This window comes from Condylura cristata, unplaced genomic scaffold (assembly GCF_000260355.1).
Source record: "Condylura cristata isolate star-nosed mole 26May11 unplaced genomic scaffold, ConCri1.0 scaffold00022, whole genome shotgun sequence".
In the NCBI taxonomy this organism is placed as follows: domain Eukaryota; kingdom Metazoa; phylum Chordata; class Mammalia; order Eulipotyphla; family Talpidae; genus Condylura; species Condylura cristata.
The window spans coordinates 18,886,922-18,912,147 of NW_004567123.1; the positions used below are offsets into that span (position 1 = coordinate 18,886,922).

The 25,226-nt window shown below is 36.2% G+C and overlaps 1 protein-coding gene across 2 annotated transcripts in view; it reads right to left on the reverse strand.

The window, feature by feature from the left end:
• Positions 1-1,398: 1,398 nt before the first annotated feature.
• ITCH (itchy E3 ubiquitin protein ligase) overlaps positions 1,399-25,226 on the reverse strand; it is a 93,443-nt gene continuing 69,615 nt past the window's right edge. For both annotated transcript variants that reach the window (XM_004687268.2, XM_012728345.1), the window contains exons 16-25: positions 24,659-24,730; positions 19,013-19,101; positions 16,774-16,933; positions 15,374-15,507; positions 14,940-15,080; positions 13,469-13,589; positions 12,833-12,937; positions 10,223-10,319; positions 6,746-6,818; positions 1,399-4,769 (exon numbers count right to left, since the gene is read on the reverse strand). In XM_004687268.2, the coding sequence (XP_004687325.1) occupies positions 4,670-4,769; positions 6,746-6,818; positions 10,223-10,319; positions 12,833-12,937; positions 13,469-13,589; positions 14,940-15,080; positions 15,374-15,507; positions 16,774-16,933; positions 19,013-19,101; positions 24,659-24,730 (1,092 nt within the window). In that variant the 3' untranslated portion in view covers positions 1,399-4,669. The remainder of the gene's footprint in view (positions 4,770-6,745; positions 6,819-10,222; positions 10,320-12,832; positions 12,938-13,468; positions 13,590-14,939; positions 15,081-15,373; positions 15,508-16,773; positions 16,934-19,012; positions 19,102-24,658; positions 24,731-25,226) is intronic.

The following is a 25,226-nucleotide window of genomic DNA, read 5'->3' on the forward strand; positions in this document are numbered from 1 at the left end:
AGAAGCTGCCAACATTCCTGTTAGGAATGAAGGATTTAGTTATGCTGACGGGATAGCTCTGGTAGTAGTAATTCAATGAAGTTTTGGAGATAGATTTGACAGTATTGGTAGACTAATTAGATGAAACAGTGAACTGATTATGAAGATACCCAGAGTTGTGAGCAGCAGTATAGCAAAATCTTAAGCGGTGCAGTCAGACAGTCCTATTCCAGTTTCCACTGCTGCCACTCAATAGCTCTGGACACTTCAAGTCACTCAATCTTTTCTTAGAAAAGAGATACTCATCCTCTGAGAGTGTCCATACTAGAGTGTATGTAGTATATCAAGCAGTCTTTGGGGCACTATAATAAATGTTGATATTTGTCCTAGACTATGTGAATATGGGTGTAGTATTGGTTGTTAGAATAGGAAAGACAAGTATTAGAGCAGATCTGAATTAGAAATGAAGAAAATAACAGCATAGGTGTTTTCAGGTATATGAAAGTATAACTGTAAATTTTCAAGGTCCTTCCCTTTGAACAAACCCTTCTGCCCACATCTTTGCTTAATGAGTTCTGTTCAGTCCTTTTGAGGTTCCCAGTGAAGACTCTTCCTTGTCAACCAAGAAGACTCTCCTGAATCCTTCCCTGAAAATGTCCTTAACCATAAATAGGAGCCCTATAGACACATAAGAACTGACAACGGAAATGGGCCATAGTGACAGACACCAGTTTCTGCTCTGCAGTTGCACAATGTGGGACATTTCCCTTAAAATCCAGAGAACAGAAATCAGTCAACCACAACTGAGTCCTGCTTTGATGGTGTGAGGGGTTGGGGCTGGAGAGCCAAATGGTCAGTAAGAATTAGTTTTCAGATTTCCTAAAGCTTAGGGGCCAACACTTTCCCCGTATCTGCGTGAGTGTGTATACCTTTTTTTTAAGCAACACTGAGGTTAGAGCTTTCTAACTATGTCCAATTAAACAGTCTAGGACCCAGGAGGGTCCTGCAGTTTCTGTCTTCATCTCTTAGATCAGCATACAAAAAAAAAAAAAATCCAACTTAATTAGCCTCTCCCAGCACTGGTTCTGTTTTAAAGGAGAGCATGGTCATCTGGCTTTGTGAAAACAGTCTTTATAACTAGGTAGTGGTTCTTACTACACAGCTCAGATGGCTGGGGTCCTGTCTTACACAGCTGTAGTTGTCTTCAGTTTTCTTCAACATAGACAACAAACAGAACCTCACCACAGTTGAGTCTCTTTTTCCTACCCATCCACAGTACAGACAGGTTGTAACTTCCCTACTTACAAAAACAAAGACAAAAATATATACAACCCAGTCATTTCAAAAGGCTTCTCTTGTAGGTGGAGAAAACCTTCTTACTCAAAACTAACAGAAAAGTGTGCAAATGAAGGACCAAAGAAGTTTAATTATCAACAGTCTTACATCTTTTACGGAAATTCAAGTGAGGCAGTCCCCAAAGGACCTTTGTAAGAGCACTTGACTCCCTGTGATATCTGTAGAGTTACCTGAGTATTTGAAATTACAGTTCAAGAAAACAAAGGAACTCTGATACAGTAATATACAATCCAGTGCTGCCATTCCCTGTTTTTAGTTAATGAAAGCATAGCAGATATACAAATACTTCTGTAAATACCTCTAAAAGGAAAAACAAAAATTGAGGGGAGGGGGGCTGGAGATACCAACAATACTAAATAGAAGTAGTTGGAGAAGTCTAATTCCATGAGTCATATCTGATAACATTTCAGATTATAACCAGATAAATAGAAAGTGGCAGCGTGGGTTGATTGAAAAAGTTCATTTAGGATCTTTGTGGGCAGGTAGTCATGTTTCACTAAAATTTCTGATGAACTGAAATTGGTTGTCAATCTCTTGATGAAAAATTAATACCTGGATTTTAAATAGAGTTATTGTAAGTCTTACGAAATTAGATTCTTCTGCAATCAGATACAAGATCATAAAAGACAGGACTTAATTATTATGAGTTGCTGGATCAGTTTTAAAGCAATCTATATGATGAAATAAATGCAGTCCTTCTCTCCTGACCAAGGCTGTGAAATGCTGCTTTCCCCAACCTCCCAAAAGAGCAGAAGAATAAGGCAATTGCTCATTTTACTTTGTTTTTATTTCAACATAACATGCAGTAAAAAAATTAACAGGACTTATTAGCATTTACAATGCTTACAAAGAAAAAGGACTCTAAAAGCAATTTAGTTCAGATTTAAGAAATTCTTCTAATTAAACACTTACAATAAATCTATTTCCAAATGTTCAATTTGGAACAAAATTTAAGATAGCATTTGGTAGTTATTTATGTCTGCTGTCTAGTTGCAGTTATTTTTATATAACCTCTGATTCTTGGGATATCCAGCCCCCATTTTCCTAACACAGCAGGGAAGACATATACATGTGGCCACTTAAATTAAAGGAAGAAATGGAGTAAAGGAGATCCCAGGCTGCAAAAATATATACAAGCATTTACCTTTTCCAGAACTAAATGTTTCTTCCATAAAAATATTAAGCAGCCAAGCCCTATAGAACTAGGGCCAGAGCTACTTCAAATATAACTATTCTGTATTTTAAAAATATAGGGCAGAAAGCCTTTGGGTGATATTTATACATTTTCACACAATATTTCTAGGTCCCTAAATGAATCATCAAGCATTATGTAGAAAAAAGAAGTCTACTTTCTTACATTATCTCTTAATTTAATTTCATAAATCTCTAGTAAACATTGTAGGTAACTACATTTCAATGAGAATTCACCTCAACAGGAAGTCTGTATAGAAGGCTTAATCTCCATAGCCATATATTACCAAAGTTCAGTTACATAGTGAACGGGTAGTTGGCAGACATTTGATCTGAAAGACAAAGTAATAGTATTTTTCCTCTCCTGCTGCCAAAAAGGCAGAGTCCTTAACTTTGAAAACAGCTAGGACTTTTAGAGACCTTACATTTCTACATACTTTCCAGGAGTATGCAGACTGAAAAACAAAAAACCAAAGACAAAGCTAGGGTTGAAAACATAATCCCTCCTTTTACATTAACAGTTTCTGGTTGAGCAACCCTTTCACACATGTAAGTCTGTTTTATGATGGCAGTGTTTTAGAGCACAGATATACAAGTTTAAAAATGTTTGTTTTCCAGGATGGAAAAGGAAGAGTAGCTAGGGTCAAAAAACAAAAGAACGAGAACATTTTCTTTCCATATGAAAAAGGATTTGCTACTCTGCTTCTTTTTGGCTCAATGCTACTTCTTCATGCCACTAAAACGTGCTGAAGTCCTTGTTTCATGAGTTCCCAGTCTGTACTCAAGGTCCAGGTATGATAGGCACTCAGCTGGCTTAGACTTCATCCCGCTGTTCATAAAATCAAAACTGACAGCAGCCATCATGACAGTCTAAGCTAGGTGAAGTTAAAAAGAATTATCTACAGAGAAAGTCAAAGTGCATAAGCCAGTACTTAGGGAGGGGCAGTATAAAATAAAATCATGGGGAAAACCTGTTAACATTTTTAGGGCTAAAAGATAATATTGTAGGTAAGGGATATCAGTCTAATTCAGGACAATGTAAAGAAAAGAACTACTCCAACTTTGTAAAAGAAATGATAAATTTGAAGATGCTTAATTCACACAAAGAATACATTTCTGTGGTTACTAGAAATGTATTGCTCGTAATTTTTTAGCCAGTACCATAACTCTCCCTCCCTAATGAAAAAATAATTTTAGAAGATGTTTAAATGACCTCTGATTGAACTAGAAAACATTAGTTACCACCCGAACTCCTTAGCAACAATTAAACATAACTAAAGTTATTGGATTATGATAAAATTATAAAGCAATTTATATACAGGGACATATAAAAATCATCAATGACAGCCTTTGATGAACTCAGCAAAATTCCAATTCTAGGTAAACTTTTGCAAATGACAGTGAAAGAAGCACAGTGTTAATGTTATTTGTAAAGTTTAGTATTTGCAAGTCAAAATAATCAAACATCCAAATGAAGAGTAATAAGAAATGATTTGCAGGCTGGGACCAACTTCTCCCTGAATTCAAATGAACAAAAACTACTTTATAGAGAGATGCAAAAGTCTTACATCACTTTCCAGGGATAACATCAAAATGATGCATGAATTCATGCTCTGGAAAGGGATTACAACAGTCAGGCCAGGCTGATATTAGAGGGAGAGCACAAGCCAGAAGTTTGCTCATGTCCTCAGAAACTGGGCTAATGAGCTACACTTTTAACAAACACCTCTTACCAAGAGTTATAGAAGATCTTATATATTGCAGTTACCGAGAGAGTTTCCTGCATTTCTGCAGAATCTCTAAAAGAAAAAAATCTTATTCCAGGTGAGATTTTTTGACACACGTACAAAACTGTTGTTAAGGGAAATGATCTAGTGGAATAAGACAAGGCAGATATCATTGCTGTGTTAAATCTCGTAATAAGTAAAATTCTGACTAGTCGTTTGCAGATCTGATTTCTGGAAACTTTGAGCAATCCAGAATCACTGGGAGATAAATCTCAATAACCTTAATTTACTTACACTCAGATAACTTTCTAAAAGTCACAGTCCAATTTTACAACAAGATGTGCAACAGGCAGAGAAGGAAAAGGACAAACACTGCAAATAAGTTCTTGTCCTTCAGTGGTGCAAGTTCTCAGAAGTTACTCTTGTCCAAATCCTTCTGTTTCTTCAATGGCAAATAAAAGCTTTTCCTTTAGTTGTTCATAGCTCTTATAGGGTGGCAGGTCCAGACGGTTAAAACTGTAAGTAAAAATTGTTACTATGAGGAAAGGAAATGTACAAAGAATCCTGTGGACCATACATAGCATCATTCATACTGAAATCAGGAAAAAACAATGTAAATCCCAGCTCTGCCATTTGGTTTTCAAGTAAATGCTTTAACTTTTCAAGTCTTGGTTTCATTGGTAAAATGGGCATAACAATAGTTAACTCTGAGAGTACAGTGAAGAAGAAACAAACATAACATAGCACATTGCCTAATGCTTAGCAGGTACTCAGTAAAAAACTGGTCTTCTCATGCTCTCCTATCCACTCTAATCTAGAAACTAGTCGGCAAATATTTTCTGTAAAAATATAGATAAGCAAATATTTTAGTAGATATTTGTGACGCACAGACATTTTATCAAAATGTTTTTGTATACCACTTTAAAAGTAAGAAATTTTTCTTCTTGAGTATCTAATCTTCTGCCTATTAGATTCTTCCGTCCTATTCTTTGCTTCTTTTAAATGTCTCCTATATAGTTTTTAAATATCCCTACATAATTAACAGTGAGTATACCCTAAGCCTTGGCCCACTGCTGTATTTTAGATTAAATCTAAGCAAATTTTTGACAATAGATGAGGCAACACTATTCACAAAGGGAAAATAAATTTACAATTATGACTTCTGTTAATGTCTACAAATGGAAACATGGAACTTGAGAAAGTAATGAGGCCGATTTTCATGTGACTGAAATAACCTACTCACAGCTGTGTAAGAACAGTATGGCAGTTTCTTCTAAAACAAGAGTTGAGAAGTAAATAAAAAACACGTATAAGATGAATATACAGAAATTAATTGCATTCTTCTGTACTAGCAATAAACAATCTGAAAGTTATGGAAAAATCCATTTAAAATAGCTTCAAAAAGAATTAAAATGTTTAAGAATAAGTCTAAGACATAATGAGGACATTACATAACACTTTTGAAATAAAGAGCCAAATAAATGTTAAGGAATCCATGTTCATAGACTGGAAGATTTAAGATGGTAGTCTCCCCCGGCCCCTACAAGTCAAATTCAAAGCAATTTGTATCAAAATCCCAGATGACTTCTTTGCAGAAATGGATCAGCTGATTGTAAAATTCACATGTATATTCAGGGGACCCAGAATCCTGACACACTTGAAACAGTTAGAGAATGCAACACTTCCTGATTTTAAAACTTTCTACAAAGCTACAGTGATCAAGAGCTGCAGTACCTGCCAGTAAAGACAGGCATACAGATCAATGGCATAAAATTGACAGCCCTGAAATAAACTCATAATTCTACAGTCAACTGATTTGTCAACAAGGATGCCAGGATGTTATGTAAAATAATCCACATGTTGTATGTGTATGAAACAGAAAAGGAACACACAATAGAATAGAAACAAGGGAAAATGGAAAAAATAAAGGACATCTGGCAAGGTCCACATATGACCACTGAAATGTCTCAAAAAATAAAGTCCAAATACTGTTGACGTTAAGTCAAATTCCAACACACTGTATTTAAGATTTGGATTGAGTTTTACTTCTGTACATTTTGGAAATGTGTTTAAATTACATTTATAATGAGAAAGTATTTCTGTTTAATACGTTGGAAAGATAGCTTTCCTCATAGCTAATGCAACTAGATTTTTTTCCCTCTGCCTTCAGAGAAGTTTTCTAATACCACATTGAAAAAAAAGGAAGCAGGGCAATGGGAAAAAAGACTAGCAGCAAATGGATATTAAGGAGAATTTTGGGTAATGGACATATTTCAGAACTGTATTGTAGTGCTATCAGTTTGTTGCACTTCTCTGTAATTCTACTACTATTACAAAGTGGGTGCATTTTATGGTATGTAAATTATGTTTCTAAAGATCAGTTATTAAAAAATAATTAAACACCAGGTGGTATTTACTTCTAACTTCTAGTAGGCTTTAGTATCTACAGAGCAAGAAAAGGGTTATTTTCTTTACTTTCTGATTTTACTTACCAAGTATGACTTCTGGGTAACCAATTTTCTTTCCCAACCTTTTCAATGCAGAATTTTTGTGGTCCATTACTCCCTAAAACACAGTAAAGTTATCACAGTTTGGTAATGCAGTAGTTCTCAGATTGGCTCCCCAATCCAACAGCACAAGGATCAAAAGAAGCATAGATCCACAGGTTCCATCTTAAGTCTACTGCACTGAATCAAATTTGGGGGGTGAGGCAACATGTGTTTTAACAAACTTCCATATGCTTCTGATGAGTTCTAAAGTTTGAGAAATATTGTTAATGTATGGCCAAAGATTCTAGAACAGAGTAACGTTAGACTTCATAAAAAGTAAACACCCTAGTTGAATTCAGTATTAATGTTTGGGTTTATAGGTCATAGGTCCTACATGTCTTTATATATACAGACCCAATTCTTGCCTCTCATCTTCTGTTGAAGATAGATGTGAATGGTGATCTTAAAGCACTGGTTTTCTGAATGATCACTAAGAAAAACTTATTGGTGGTATCAATGACTGGTGGTGTTAGCTAGCCTTCTTAAAGAAGTAATTAAACTCAAGTTTTATTCTAACTTAAAATGTATTGCAATGTATAGGAACATCAAGGAATTTTCTCATCTTAACTGACGCCACTTAACCCCACACCAATATACATTGGTAGGACTTTTTACACTGAACTGTTTTTACAAGGTATGTGAAAAGCACTATAATATAGGACATGGTCATTATGAAAGAGGACAGTTACAAATTTTTAAAGCATGCATGAAATTATTTAATAATTTACTCATTTTTCTCTGTTCATTTTTTTTAAAGATTTATTTATTTATGTATACAGAACTGGTGTATAGGACAGAGGTGCAGGGGTGGCGAGAGGATTCACCAGAGACAGAGTGAGGAACAGAACAGGCCAACTGATGAACTACACTGCTGAGGGGAACAGTGGGAGGGTCAGGAGAGGTCTGCCGCCAGGTGGATCACCACCAGGGCGGGCGGGGATCTAACTCATGCTGAAGTGGCTTTAGCGTCTTAGTGCTGTGCCCTCTGTTCTGTATTTTACAGCATTTGTAAACACACAGTGGAAATGGAATGTTTCATTTATTTGTGCTAATTAATAGATTCAACAGAAGAGTCTGGGTTGTTTTTCATACTTAGAATCAAAGATATGGAATGAAGTGAACTGAACTAATAATGGCTGTTTTATAAAAATATTATAAATATATTACTATCATCCAGAATATTTTCTAAAAGCTATAAACATTATATAAAGAATTTATTTATTTTTAGGTAGCCTGTTGTTTTCAACATGATACATTATATTTTGACTCTATCCTTAAAACTTTTATGGAGATTCTTGCACGTATGTTACAATATTCAGCCTATTCCAACTTTCAAATGATATGGTCTGTAAGCCTTTATATATATATCAGACTGGCTTGCAGAGCTACGTGTTTTGGCACAGAAATTATCCCTACTTCATTTATATTATTTCCCCCCTTATATATTTATTTAGTATATTATTTCTTCTATTTTTCCTCTGTTCTTTCATATTCCAGTGCTTCTTGTGCAGAAGGGCTTTTGATCATCTCTTGAACTCTTAACTTTTCCCTTTAAGTAGGAATAAGTATCTAATTGTTATATCTTCTGATAGTCCCCAAATGTACATGGAGTGAAATATTTCATTATAAATCACCTTTAAATAATTTTTTCTCCTTTACATATCTCACCAATTTCATTCCAGAGTATTAGAGGGTACTGTGTTATAAAAATGGGATGTTAGATCAGACAAGGTTGAGAGCCACATTAAATTATTATCTATATCACTCCCACATCTCCTACTCTGAGTGGAAGACTAACTAGGATAGCCTCTAAAATTCTATGAACCACAATCACTATTTCTGCTTTCCAAGTGTAGCCTATGTTGTGTCCCACCAAGCCCCAAATATATGCTCAGAAGATCTAGTTCCTGTCTCTTTAATAATCAGATTTTCAGTTCATACTGATAGGCAGTACAATTTTGTCCTCATTTTGGGCACAATTCCTTTCTCCCCAAGCCCCAACATGATTTCCTTTTCTCATACTAGAGAGCATTCTCAAAGGTGCCCTTCACCAAAAGCTTCTTTGGATATCACCCTCATCGCTGAGGGTTCTCTGTAACACTTGATAAAAACCTCCCTTCTTTATTGCTTCTGAGAGACTAACATATTTATTTCTTTTCATTCATTCTCTTTAGTACTTTTTAGGTCTTTAAGTCTGCCTCTTTGCTCTCTGTCTCATGCCTAAATATAGCAATAGATGTTTCTAAGCATCAGCCCTTTACTCTTCCCTGTATTCTATTTCTGTCAAGCCCACTCATTCTTACAGGTTCAAAAAAGCTCCGATGACTCCATTTTTCCTGTCTGCTCTCACTTCCAAACTCGTACATTAGTGACACCTGGAAACTTAGCCACTCCCCACTGAGACTTACTACTTGATCGTCTGGTGATCACCTCAAATGCTGCAGGCTCTAAGACACTTTCCAAACACCTCCAAACCATGTTTTTACACTTCGCCATATTTCATAACATGACGTTATCTTTGAATTCTTCCTTATATCGCACTTTCTAATTAAGTCTTATTTCTCCCTTTGGAATTTTGTTAGCATTTATCCCTTTTTCCCATCTTTACTCCTATCTCTTGAGATCAGGTTCTCATCACTGATCTAAGAATTTCTTCTTGTCTCTAGGGTCTCCATCTTCTAATCCATACTATACCTTTCTACCCTGTCTTTCTGTCATGTAGCTTCAACAAGTCTGCTCTCTTCAAAAAGTTCCTATAGCTTCCAATATCCTTAGAGTAATGTTCAAATTTGTCTAGTCTGGTTTTCAAATCTCTTAAAATGGTTTCACACTATATCCATATTGCCTATTTGTTCTTTAATTCTGAATGCTTCAGCTGAAGATCACAAGTGAAGGGATCACAACTTCTGCCCTCCAATGGTACTTGGCATAAGGAAGGTATTAAAGACTTCAATTATTTTTTAGTCACAAAATAAATATTCCCATGGTCATTTCAAAACAAAGCAGATTTTGACCAGTAGGTATTATTTACCAGGTACTGTGATGGGTACCAGAAATAAAAACATGCATCTATTTCAAGGAGCTCCAGATATAACAGGAAATGTGTGAACACATTAAAATATCGTAAAATATAACAGTACCTGTCTCAAAGGAGATTCTAAAATGTTTGCCAAGTGGCTGAAAGAACAAACATTTACGTATTTAAGACTGCTATCCTACTGAGTTAAAATGTGGGGTCTGAGGGTTAAAAATGTTCAAGGATAAGGACTATGAGGTAGTTTACAGAAATCCAGATTAATTACGAATAGTTAAGAAGGTGGCTATACTTGTTTTTGTTATTTCTAATAAAGTGTATATACAGTGATGTTACAGTAGTGTGATAAACAATTTTCTACAGGAAAAATGATCTTATATACATACCCATGAGGTCAGCAAATCCTCCAACTGGCAACCGGCAAGTTCCAGTAACAAACTGCAGAAGTCTCATTCTCTTCTCATTATCGATTTCTTTAACAAACTGTTTAAAGCACATTTAAAGAGATATATAGGTCATATGTTATGCTTACTAAACATACTAAACAAGTAAGAGAAACTTACCATTTCAAATCTTGAACAGTTAATGTCAGATGTACCAGCTGACTTTACCTACCATTACAGATAAAGATGCTTTCCATCTCTATCTCAGTCCTACAAACTTTCTCCATATAAATCTTAGGACCACACCCTAACAGAGAGCCAAAAAAAGAAATCTAGGCCCAGCATCTCCCTACTCGTGCAGCCTCAAGATCAGCAGTTCTAAGCAGTACCATCTTATTCAGTAGATCTGCCTGTGCCATCGCACATTAATGTAGTCAAACAGGACACAATACAATCTTCTGGCTTTATGGAGAAATGAAATCAAGCTCACAGAATTGTGATCCAGAGATACACTAATAACAATCTCCTCCTTTCAATATTCTTTAAGGTTTTGTATAGCTATGCATTTCAGAATGTTATGGCTTTTAACTCCTACAACTCTAAAAAGTAGGTTTCTAGAAGTTGTTTTGTAGCTATAGCACAATTATTTTGTCTCAGTAAATACTTTTTGTTAGTAATTTTTATCTTATTTGTACTACTATCAAATATTTAAAAATACTTATTCTATTTCCTCAAGTACAATATGCTAGGCGAAATAAGTCTGGTACAAAAGGGAAAATATTACATGATGTCACTTATATGTGGTAACTAGAATCGGCAAGTTATTACAAAGTTTAATAGGGGTTTCCATAGGCCACAGATAGGGGAAAATGAAAGAAAAAGTTAATTCTTTTGTGCATATCTAGAAGCAGAATTGCTAGATCATATGCAAATTCAGTGTTTAGCTTTCGGGGGAACTAAACTTTTCCACAGTGTTATATCATCTTACATTCCTACCAGTAATGTAGGCAGTTATATCACTACCCAGGATGATTATTTTCCACTTTTGATCACAGTCATCCTAGTGGGTGTGAAGTGGTATTTCACTGTGGCTTTGGTTTTTTTTTCCTTTATGAAGAGTTCAAACCTTAAGCATTTTTTCATGTGTTTTTTTCCCAAAGATTTATTTCACTTATGCATACAGAACTGGGGTACAGGCCAGAGGCGTGGGGGCCCTGTGAGAGGATTCACCAGAGACAGTGGAGAGCAGAACAGGCAGATGTTCCCACTGAGGGGAGCAGAACAGGCAGATGTCCCACTGAGGGGAGCAGTGGGCAGGTCAGGAGAGGTCTGCTGTGCTATGTGGGTTACCTCCCTAGTCAGGGATCAAATGTGTGCTGCAATGGCTGCTTTAACCTGCACCACTAGGGAAGGCCCTTTTCGTGTGTATTTTTTTTTTTTTAAAGATTTATTTATTTATTCATACAGAACTGGGGTACAGGCCAGAGATGTGGAGGGTGAGAGGATTCACCAGAAACAGAGTGGGGAGCAGAACAGGCAGATCGACGAAGTACACTGCTGAGGGGAGCAGCAGGCCGGCAGGAGAGGTCTGCCTCGCCATGTGGATCTCCTCCGGGACAGGCGGGGATCGAACTCATGTGGAAGTGGCTTAAGCTTCTTAGTGCAGTGCTTTAACCCGCTGTGCCACCAGGGAGGGCCTCGTGTGTATTTTTTAAAGATTTATTTATTTATGCACATAGATTGGGTTACAGGCCAGAGGTGCAGGGGTGGTGAAAAGATTCACCAGAGACAGAGTGGGGAGCAAAACAGGTAGATGGATGAAGTACACTGCTGAGAGAAGCAGCAGGTGAGACAGTAGAGGCCTTCTGTGCCATGTGGTCACCTCTGGGGCCAGGGATTGAACTCACATTGAAGCAGCTGTGGCCAGCTTGCTTTGCAGTGCTCTGTCATAACCCATTGCGCCACCAGGGAGGGCCATCATATGTTTTTTGTTTTTTTTTTTAATTTATTTATTTGTGCATACAGAACTGGGGTATAGGCCAGAGGCTCAGGGCGCTGAGAGGCTTCACCAGAGACAGAGCGGGGTGTAGAACAGGCAGATGGACGAAGTACACTGCTGAGGGGAGCAGTGGGCGGGCCAGGAGAGGTCTGCCACGCCATGTGGTCACCTCCGGGGCAGGCGGGGATCAAACTCATGCGGAGGTGGCTCTAGCCTCAGTGCTGTGCTTTAACCCGCTGCGCCACCAGGGAGGGCCCCATCATATGTTTTTAACAGACATTTTTCTGACAAGACAACTTCTGAACATTATGTAATTCTTAATGGGGTATGAATAAAGAAAATTATACATTACAATTCTGTAAAATTCCAAAACCATTTAGGAAATCTTATCTAGAGTTATCTTCTACCGTGGGTAAAGTTACAGGGTATGTGTTGCCTACTTCGCAATAGTCTTAAAAGGGTGCTTTCATTATCTATATTCATTTATTATAATGAATAAAATGGAATAAGGAGCCTGCACACACTGATAGCTTTTATTCTGTGACTCATTTCCATATGTAGTAAGCAACTTCTAAAAAACTGCAGTTTGCCAACAGAAATAAATTGGGACAAACCTGCCAAAACCACATGATTTGTTTGCTTGTCCTAGTGTAATGACGGTAGATAGCATGTCTCTGCCAGTCATTCAAATCAATCTCTTGCATTCCACATAAAAGAACCTTTAGGGATGAAAAAAGAAATAGTTTCTTTAGGAAACATAAAAAAGTTAGGCATAGAATGAAAATTAGAAAGCTAATAAGTTGGTAAGTGGACTACGATTATTTTGCAATGCAGAGTAAATGTATTATACTGCATATGTGAAATTAAAATAATGTCGTACATCATTATACTATAACTTTAAAAATTTGTTCCCAGAAAACAAATCAATCAGAAGGCTTTGGTTTATAAACTGTATCAAGAATTATATCTATGTTGTTCAGGAAGGTCAAGTATCCATATGTATGTAATATCACAGACATTCAGATAAAAAAGCTACTCACTGCAGGTAAGTTCTGACAATTTTTTTTTTTGTAACATGCTTATATTTGGCTAAATTATGGACTTTAAAAAACTACTCAGGATGCTTCAAAACATCCCATCAGCATAAAGGATACTACTGCCACTGAGAAGATAAGAAAGTGAATTGAAAACAGACAACTGAAAGCACTTTCTGTCAGCATGCTACAGAGAAAAGCATAAAAACTCATTACCTCTAACTCCTTTGCATCAAAGTACTGTAAATACTGCTGGGGAAGAATTTCATTAAACCCCTCAAAGAAAGCTTGTGTTTGTTCTTCAACACCTCGAGACAATCTCCATTCAGCTACCATCCTAGTAAATAAACATCAAAAAGGTTATCAGGAATCGGTGGTTTTACCTTTAAATTATGAGTGCAAAAATAATTTTTTAAAACTTTACTATAAAGGGCCTCCCTGGTGACAGAGGGTTAAGTCTCAGCACTATCAAGCTACAGCTAGCCACTATGGCATGACTCAGATCCCCAGCCAGGGATCTACCCACATGCACAGCAGATCTCTCCTGTCTTGCCTGCTACTAACCCTCAGCAGTGTGTTTCAGTAGATCTGCCTGTTGTGCTCCTCACTCTATCTCTGGTGAATATTCTCAACCCCCATGCCTCTGGCCTACAACCCAGTTTTTTTTATGAATAAATACTTCTTTAAGAAAAACCTTCACTGTAAAAAAACAAAAAAAATTTCACTGTTATGTACCAAATATACTGCATAGAATATAATGATCTGCCTGTTCTGCTACCACTGTCTCTGGTGAATCCTCCCATTGTCCTGCCTTTGCATCTCTGGCCCTGTACCCCAGATCTTGGGTGCATAAACAGATAAATCTTTGAAAAAAAATTGATTTAGTGCTACTTCTACCCTTAAAACTCCCACTCTGGGGAAAGCGAAAGTTCCATATGATCAAAATTCTTACCCTGTTACTTCATAAATTTTCCAAATCCAAACTATACGGAAATGGGAGTATGAAACCAGTTACTACTCACTAGGTTTGGTTTGATTTAACCAAGAGAGTATCTCCTGCTTCCACCACTAGAAATCCATCCTGCTCTCACTGTTTTATTGCCAGTCCTACTGAATGAGAAATTTAGACTGTCTACTGAGTTTAATATTTAATTTCTTTTAATATGGCCTCTGTATCTACTGCTTGCTTATAGTTCTGATCTTTTAAAGATTATTTAAGTGTATTAGCTTCAACAACTTCTAAAGATTCCTCATTTACCTTGGCTTCTAAAATGCAAGACATGGAATGGAATAGCAGCTCTGAGCTACCTGGCTCTAACTACACTACACACCATGCTGTGGCTTGTGCTTTCCAGTCTACATTATCTTTGCTTAAAACTTTAGCTCTCATTTCTGTACAACTAAATTCTTCCTAAGTTTGAAGACTAACTAGATGTCCCAGTTAGATGACTACAGTTGAGATGAAATGGCTGCTCACTCCTTTGACTTCCATAGCACTTTCCTCGTTCCTTTCCCAACACACTAACAAGGCAAAAAGTAATCCTCAATAATGTATAACCAGTTCTCATAATGATTAATAAAACAGCAAATATTTTTTAAAATACTGTCTACTAGTTCTGCTAGGCAAGTATCAACATACAGTACTCCAACAGAAAGGCTAAACTATGTCAAAAGAATTCTCTCTCACCTGATATATTCTTCTTTATTTTCTTCTGTTACAAGAATATTGCCACCATTGGGTTTTAAATCATGACTCTTGATTTCACCTAAAATTTCTTTATCGACGGAGAAGTACATTTCCAAGCCGCACTCTTCAATATTATTTTCTCTGCACAAGTGAAATTAACACTATCCATTATACTAATACAAAGGACTTTGTTCTTAAAGAATTACTATTAAACTGTAACATCAAATTAAGAAAATTGGAAGATTATGCTCTAAAGTAGTATTTTTGCCTAATTTAAGTATATTTTTGTAAAATTATCATGTTGAATAATGAGACAAGTTGGATTTAAGACTAAATTTACTAATTAATCACATGCTTACAGCTTAAATAAGTTACAACACCATAATGAAAATATATAGGTTACATTTTGATAAATTAAATGGAGACAAACTTACTTAACCCAAATGAGAGAATTGTAAAACTCCGGATCAATAGATTCTAAATCCTTGAGTCCAACTTGTTTGTTCAAAATACGCTTATAGAATGGCAAAGAAAACCCAGTGTCTATGAATTTCCCATGGAACAAAGCCTATGCAAAAAGAAAATAATACCACTTAAGAAAACTGTGAAAGTCATTTTAAAATGTTAGATGAAGTTCTTCATTTAAGAAAAAAGGTCCCCTTCTCTACAGCAAAAGAAACAAAAAACAGACAGACATCCCACTGATTGGGAAAAATTTTCTCACGTAATACTGACGATCAAGGATTGATCACAAAGATATACAAAGAACTGATGAAACTCAACAAAAATACACAACCCCATCAAAAAATGGGCAGAAGAGCTAAAGACACTTCTCCAAAGAGGAAATGCAGATGGCCAACAAATATTATGAAAAAACGTTCAACATCATTTGTAATGAGATGCAAATTAAAACTACAATGAGATACCATCTCACCCCAGTAAGAATGGCACATCTTCAAACAACTAGCAACAACAAATGTTGGCGAGGATGTGGAGAAAAAGGAACTCTCCTGCACTGCTGGTGGGAATGCAAACTAGTACAACCACTATGGAAAACTGTTTGGAGGTTTCTCAAAATGCTAAAAATGGAGCTTCCATATGACCCAGCAATCCCAATCCTAGATATCTACCCAAAAAGACACAAAAACACTGGTTAAAAAAGACACCTGCACCCCCCCCCATGTTTATAGCTGCTTTATTCACAATTGGAAAGACAAGGAAACAACACAAATGTCCAAAAGTGGATACATGGATTAAAAAGATGTGGTACATATACACAATGGAATATTATTCAGCAACCACAAAAAAAGAAACACGTCTTTGCAGCAACATGGATGGAGCTGGAAAAGGTCATGCTTCATGAAATAAGCCAGGAAGAAAATGAAAAATACCGGATGATTTCACTCATAGCAGGAGTTTAATGGACCAGACAAGAAAATCATAATAATAATGAGCAGTGATATACCAGAGGCATTTTATGGAGGTGCACGGAGTGGGGAATGGATCATAAAGAGGAGGGGGAGTTCACGGGACCATGGTGATGGCACACGGGTGAACTGGTGATGGAAGCCCACGGGGATTACAACTGAGATGGGAAAAGGCACAAAGCGATGTAAAAATAAACTATTATATACTTTAAAAAAAGGGGGGGGGAGAGAAAAAGCTCCCCTATTATGTATATGTATCAATTATGGCACATTTCTGGGAAAAGGTCAAATACAACAAACCCAATCTTAGAAATGTCAGTAATGAGAAAATGGCAAATGAGAAAGTTAAAGAAACAATGTTTTTGTATTGTTAATTAGCAGATTTACAGTTCTTGACCTTTACTTACCATGGCAATAAACCTGCCAATAAAACGGAAATATTTTAGGTGATCTGGATTGATGTAAGAAGCGGGATTTATCTGCAAGCAGTAGTTATCCTTCCCTGCATATTCAAACAGGCAATACATTGGGTTCAACACCTCATGTGACAAAAGAAAGAACCATTCTCTGAAATAAAAAAAAAAGCAGGGTGAAAATCTTGTAAGTAATGATGGCAACAAACCAAAGAATATGGTTTAAAAAGTTGCGACAAATACACACCTTAGCTAGTGATAGTCTTTTATTTACTGAAAATTTATTTGTATTTATTTATGCATACAAGAACTGTGGTGTAGGCCAGAGGTGCAGAAGGGGGGAGGGTGTATGTGTGTGTGTGAGAGAGAGAATTCACCAGAGACAGATAAACTGAAATACACTGCTGAGGGGAGCATCTTCAGTGACTGGCAATAACATGATAGTGCTGAGACTTTAACCCCTGCTCTACCAGGAAGGCCCTAGTGATAGTATTTTAATCCCATCCTGAACTTTACTGCTTCTGTTCAAACTGATATCTAGTGCACAGCTAACATTTGCATTTATTATATTTCACACTGTTTATTATATTTCAAAACAAACTAAGACAAGGACTTTGAACACACCATAACTTGATGAACCACTAAAAGTTTCTTTCCAGTAAACTTTGAAAATTTTAGAAAATTAAAATGTGAAAATTTTAGTCTTAAACTCGATGAAATACTATACATAGGTAAGGTTAAAACTCATTTTGACATGTTTAGTGAGCAGATAAAATGGGTCTAGTGTTATTCCATGTATTTGTAAGACCCACCAACTGCCACTCTATTTTCACAGAGGTAATCAAGTACTTAACACATTCATTTGAAAGAAAAATGAGCTTATTAGCTCTAATTCAAGTGCTATGAAAGAAATATCAACATATGATTATATTATAGCTACTATGTGCAAGGGTGGTTCATTTGAACAGTAGGCAGAGCGGCTCTGGAGCAATATATGAGGTATCGGCTTGTGTTCAAGGTTACTCTTTACTGTTAGTTCATGGTCTCTGGTGGAATACTGCTCGTACTTAATATTGCTAGTTGATTTCCTAATTAAAAATAATCATTGTCATTCTGAATTATCTTTAAAACCAAAATTAAATGGTTCTACTCATTATTTACTTATGATGAATTCATACATTCTGAAATGTGAACTCTGAAATATGCTATATTTCACTAAAATGTAGTTACCAATTAGGGAAACACACAAAGATTATTAACAAATAGTAATTCTATTTTCCACAATAATCCTAGAAGAGTAGATATGAATAAACTTTTTTTTACAAATGAAGCTACTAGTCCTAGATTATACCACTGTGTGCAAAAAAGGGATTCAGGGCTCTCCTTGGTGGTGAAGTGGGTTAAAGCACAGCAGTAAGATGCTAAAGTCACCTTCAGCATGAGTTCGATTACTGCCCTGGGAGGTGACCCACATGGAATGGCAGATCTCTCCTGACCACCTGCTGCTCTCCTCAGCAGTGTACTTCAGTAGGCCTGTTCTGCTCTTTGCACTGTCTCTGGTGAATTCTCTCACTGCCCCTGCACCTCTGGCCTGTAGCCCAGTTCTGTATGCATAAATAAATAAATAAATCTTAAAGCTTCCTATAATAAATGAAATAAGGAAAGCAGTTTTCTTTTTTGAGTCTATCTTCTAGGGTTTGATAAGAAACTTCAACATAAAGGCAGAACTAAAAATTTCTACCCCTATTTTATATAGTTTTCTATATTACGCAAGAGACATTATTGATGTCAGCTGAGAAATAACTAATCATTCTATCAGTAACTGATGGGGAGGAAAATGACCTGATCACTCTAAGGCCTTATATAGAACAGACATGAGGTGGTGATTTGAATAATAACTACTAGTTTCATGATGCAAAGCTCGCTTCCAGGCTCTACAACTGAATCGTATGCTTTAAGTGTATGTTTGTAAACCTCATCATTATTTGTAAAATTCTATCTCACAGCGTTAACTAGAGGATCAAATGAGTGATATGGGTGAAATCAACTAACAATGCCTTAGAAGGTGCTGAATTAAGTTTACTGAAATTCTGTAGCTGTAGCATCATAAAGATAAAATAATTTGCTGCCTTTCATTTTCTGAAATACTAGATTGAGAAAATATTTTCAAGCCAAGTATAACACCACCCTTGAAGAAAAGGAACTAAGTTTTGAATATTTATATTACCACTACCTTGCTACACCTCCATAATCTAAGCCTTCTTCTCCAGGAAAAATCACCCACAAACGTCTTCGCAGATCTTGGGGACTGAAGCTCATTATCTAGAAAACAATGTAGTAAAAAATTTTGTGAAAGCAGTTGCTGAAACACCATTTTACCATATCCAGGCTTAAAGTTTTCATCATCACTAACTTAAATTCCTCATGAAGTAACATAGGGTCTAGTAACAGCATACATACAGAGAATATACTAGTTCCATATTTTATAATTATGTATATATTTTATATACTTTATTCCTATATAAATGATCCTAATATTGGCTTAATAAGTTACTCCACTCCATTCACTTACTTAGAGCAGAGTAACTGTGGGCATTGTCAGAGGGTTAGATTTTTAGTTTAGTTTTTCTTTTTGTTTGATTGATTAGGTCTGGTCTGGGTTTGTTAATAGCTAAAGGTTACACATACTAGTCAATTGCCTGGGCCTCCCTGGTGGTGAAAGGGGTTAAGTCTTAGCACTACAAACCAATCAGGAGCCACTACTGAACAAGTTTGATTGCCTAGCCAGGGAGCTGACCCACATGGCACAGAAGACCTGTGTTGCCTACTGCTCCCCTCAACAGTGTATTTCAGACAATCCACCTGTTCTGCTCCTCACTCTGTCTCTGGTGAATCCTCTGATGCTGTCCCCGCCCCCATAACTCTGGCCTACACCCCAGCTCTATGTGGATAAATAAATAAAATAAATCCGCAATTGTCTGACGTGGAAATGAAAATCAATTGACACAGAGGGAATATATTTATAAAACTTTGGAAAACCATCTCAATGGAAACCTATTAAAACCTGAAGACTTTTGTCCTACCAGAGTGGTTAATGAAGCCATCTTCATATTTGAAGGGGCAGTACAATTATTGGGGTATAATGGATAGGTCATTTGGGTTCTTCTTTTGTAAAGTTAATTACTATTCCAAAATTGAGCCATTAGAACATTACAAATATTAATTAATCTTGGGGGGTGAAGGAAGGAGGCAGGGCTTGGAGAAATGTAAGTTGATACAGTACTCCTGTTTTCTAAATAATAAGAATGAACCCTAACATTTAAAAATATCCAAAGAAGTTCACGAGGTAACCTGTATGTATTATTAAAGCAGGGATCTTTAAATTCCTACAAACAGGTATATTTCATATTTCACTTGAGAAAATTCTAAACGTAACAAAAAATATCAATGTTTGGACAAATATTCTGTAAATACTATAAGCCAGATAGACAGCAGTACAAATAAGACAAGTTATAGGTTTAAAAAATATTATTTAACAAATCACTACTATGATGGAAAAGGAAATTTTCTCTTACAATTGCCCCATAAGGAGTGGCGCTATGTTAACAAAAACACCATTCAAAATAACCTTATCTAATAGTTTGTGAAGAAAATCTGATACTATTTTGTTATCAGATTTGTTATTCTTTCAAAGCAATAAATATTTTTTCTCTTAATTTTTTATTTCACATTATTCAGTGTATGTCACATCTAGGTTGAGAATTTTAAACCTTTTTTTGGCATGTCATTCTGCTAAAACCTTAGGTTTCAAAAGTGAAAAGATAAAGGAGACTTACTCATATTTTGCATCTTTTTAACACTGCTATTGGAAAATTATGTTCCAAGAAACTGGCACACTGAGACCGACACAGTGGCTATGAATATGAAACTCTGAATAGGTACAATGGGGTGGGGAAGGGTCTCAGACACTTACAGCTAATCAAGGGAGTTCATAATTCTCATCAGTCAAGTTCTAACTGCCACCAAAAAACTATCTGCTTTTCCTTAGTAGGAAAGCTGGTTGTTTTTTTTTTTTTTGCTTTCATGTTAATAATCAAAGTTCAATTAGAAAAACACATACCTACTTCTGAAGCCAAGAAGCCAACTACTATCAATTATCTCAGAGACATCTTTTCCTATTGCATTCAGCCTGGAACTTCTTGAAGCTGTAGCTACCAAAATCATAAAAGGTGCTTGATAATAATCACTTCCATATCTGACCATAAACACAGACTAACTGGATATTTTCATTTTAAGACATTTTTTCTACTGGTCATTCTAATTTTCTCCATTAAAAAAAAATCACTTAGGCCCTCCCTGGTGGCGCAGCGGGTTAAAGCACAGCACTGAGAAGCTAAAGCCACTTCCGCATGAGTTCAATTCCCGCCTGCCCCGGAGGTGACCACATGGCGTGGCAGACCTCTCCTGACCCGCCCGCTGCTCCCCTCAGCAGTGTACTTCGTCGATCTGCCTGTTCTGCTCCCCACTCTGTCTCTGGTGAATCCTCTCACCCTCCGCATCTCTGGCCTGTACCCCAGTTCTGTATGAATAAATAAATAAATCTTTAAAAAAAAAAAATCACTTAAATTCTAGCTACTGTTGATTGATAATAAAGTTGTAAACTAAAAAGTTTAATTCAGTTCTTGATTTTTTAAAATAAATTTTTATTTTTTCAAATTTAAGAAGCCTTCTCCTTTTTGAGCTAACTATAATTTACAACAATAGTAAATTACATCAATACTTTTGTAATAAAAAGCTTTGTTTTCCTCTCTGATACCCAAAAATGTTAAGTATTTTTGTATCTAATGGCAAACTGTTTATATAAATCCACCAAGATTCTTTTTCCACTTTATCATAAACATGAATGTATTAAGGAGGATTTTACAAAAATGTTATACTTGAGACCAGACATTTTTATAGAGCCAGGTTTATCTCAGTGGTTCACAAATTTACAGCCACCTCTATCACAAGGGTATAGAAGGCCACTCCTTGGGCAGGTCTAAGAGCTCCAGTATATCTTGGGAGAATCTGACAGGAGAAAATACCCAGAGATAAAGGTGAAGTCTGCCGGTTTTGACCTTGCCATGACCCTGACCCCTAGAATGGCTGACCATGTAAGAACTACCAATTGGAGATTCCTTACTAAAAGTTTCTGCAAAGCAACTTTTAAAAGTCTACATGGTTATTTTGTTCTGACTGAAAATATGAAAATTGACAAAGTTTACTAAACTTAGACCACTCTTACTGTATTTATTTGGTAAAATTGGGATGAAAATGGAGTTAGAACTATGCTTCAAAAAAATACGCTTCAAAATATACCTTCTGGATATCAAATTCTAGTCTGCTTAATCTTTTTTTTTTAAATGCATATTAAGAGCTGGGGTGTACGTCAGAGGTTCAGGGTGAAGGAGGTATAAAAGGAGTCACCTGGGACAGAGTGGGGAGCAGAACAGGCAAAAAGACTAAAATATACTGCTGGGGTCGGCGGGGGTGGGGAACCACGGGCAAGACAGGAGAGGTCTGCTGCCCCATGTGTGGGTCAGCTCCCTGGCTGGGACTGGAACTTTTGCTACAGTGGCTAACAGCTTCACAGTGCTGAGACTTAACCCCTTCCACCATCAAGGAGACCCTGAGTTTTTTATTATAACCTAGAAATTGGATTGGAGCTTAAATTTTCCTAATATCTATGATTTTTCAAATTGAAAAATCTGAAGCTGTCATTTTCTGAAACTATACCAACTAAAATGAAAAATTTGGTAACTTCAGAGAGAATTCTGGTTTAGTAAGTAACTAAACAGAAACAATTGTAGTTTCGTTAACTAATCCTGTGTTAAAACAGGAAATAAAAATTAAAAATTATGTGAAAAAAATTTTATGTGAAACAAATTCAAGAGATTTTAATTATTTTATATAAGTTTTCTGTTTCAACATTTCCTTGCTCTCCTGACAAATTCTTCTACCCTTTCAACTTTGGGGCCAGGCACTTCTAAAAACAGAGAGACAAACATTTAGTTACTGCTAACTGAGCACTGGACCATATGATGTGCTATTTAACTGCCCACTTTTTTAAAAAGCTCACAAGTATCAAGCTGTGAGTATACCACTCTCCACTGAAGAACCTTGAGGAATGAGAAATAGAATCAATACTCCTAGCCAATGAAGACTGGAAAACCAAAAAACCTCTCACTACACTCCTATCCTTTCAAGAAATGTGACTGACTATTCTTTTTCTTCTTATTGTTCCCCAATAGCTGGCAGAATAATGCTCAAATTGAAATGTCACAAAGGGTGGCTACAGAAGGAAACCTGACTTCTTCTAAATTGATCATATGCGCCCTAGATTATTGGGCAACAGATACATGCTCTTAATAGACCCTGTAATTTATCTGAGTTGTTTAATGTGAACTGTAGTACTGTTCATGGACTTCAAAAAAAAAAAATGCTAATCTCTACAGCCCCTGAAGAGGAGACTGGCTATCATTTCTTAAGTCAAGTTGATCTCTTCTATCCAAAAGGAACTGTATAATGAAATGGCATACTGGTCTCACAGACATGGGAGGAGACATTGACAGCTGGGAGCTGTAAGTGTGTATTTCTACTGCATATTGTTTTTTTTCTTTTCGCCTTTGTTTCCCCATCCCCTCCTTATTTTTCAGGATCCAGGCTACATAGGAACAGCTAGAGGACTAACTCTCCTATGTTTTTCTTTTTTTTTTTTTAAGACCTTCAATGGAAAAGAACTTTAAAGTAATTATTGTGCAATAAAGAGAAGAGAAAGGATATAGTTAAAATAGTTTCCACTTAAACACCCAATGTTAATCATCCTCTAGTGGGTAAATACCCTGCCAAATAGGGTTGACCCAGTGATGATAAATGCCTCATGGGAGGTAGAAGTGGCAAGGAACTAGTTGGTTCTGGAAGGGGTCAGAACAGCAAATTTTTCAAAAACATGGGATAGCCTGAAGGCCTTGACAAGGCATCTCTGCTCAGAAAAAAGCAATCACAGATGCATACCCAGTCAGTCCACGTAAACACCACCTTCCCATATAATCATTGCCTTACTGAGTCTGGGAAGACAAGACGGTTGTTTGGGACGTTTAAGTTGCTTGCAGTGAATTAAAGCTGCTTTGTTAATACCAAACTTCCTGTGCTATGTATTAGATCTTGTGTGATGACTGGCTTAAGCCCTGGCCACTAGCAACACAATCACTAAAAAAAAATTTGTTGACTATTTCTGAAATTCTCCAATAGTTTTAGATATGTCATCAATAACCAATGACTCCCACTTAAGAAATTTTTATTTTTTCATGTATAAGGGCTTTGTTTATTTTAGTACTTTTTTCTTACATTGTTGTTAATTTTTGATCAATATATGATTTCTCCCCTCAGGTATGCTGACTGTAGCTCTCCCTTCACCAAAGCACTCATAATCCATCACCACAGCCCCTTGTGCTCTTCCTACGTAAAAAATTTTAAATTACAACAGTAAAACATACTTGTAAAAAATGTTAATACTCATCCAATTATGTTCAAGTGGATATTTCAATACGTATCTACCTAACAACTATTTTCTTAAAAATCTATTATCGTATCAAACATTTAGCTTAGAAAAGGAAACCTAAAACTACTAATCAGTGTAAGTTGCTGACATTTCAAAAACAACATACACATGTAAGAAATACAAACACGAAACTATTTGCATATGTCTCTATTAAATACTAACTAAGGTTGCTGGGAGTGAGATTAGTTAGAAATGCAAGGACTCCAACTCAAAACATTCCAAACTGTCAAACTGGACAGGAAGCCGAGAGGACAGACTACTGAATGGACAAAACAATACCTGCTGAAAGGAATCCTCAAACAATGTTTTTCGTGTCACTGTGATCTTTATGTGCTGTGGCATGGCCAGTTGCTGAAATATAAGAATGATACAAAAGTCAATTCTCACCATTAAAATGGCACCAAAAACCCAGAAGGGAAAGCCTGACTTTGTCTTTGCTTACAGAAACAAGAAGATTATGAATATGAAATAATGTTTAATCATGTATTAGTGATTAATTACTAACTGTAATTAATAAGAAACAAAAAATCTCACAGGACACTGCTTATTTAATGAGTCTAATAAATCTTGATTTTTACAAAGCTAATTCAGATTCTTCTTTCTTACATGACTCAGTTAGTTACAATAGCTTGGAGTTTAAAAATATTCATCCTTGACTGTTATGTTCATTTTATTTAGAAGCTACTTAAATAATTTAGTACTTACCCATCTGAGATAACTGATCATGTCTTGGAAAAATACTATAAGCATACGTATACACCTATCAAAGTCATTTATACCAAATGTTAGAGGTCAAATGGGTTGGTCATAATTTATACATCAGAAAATGTTTAAACACATTTGTTTG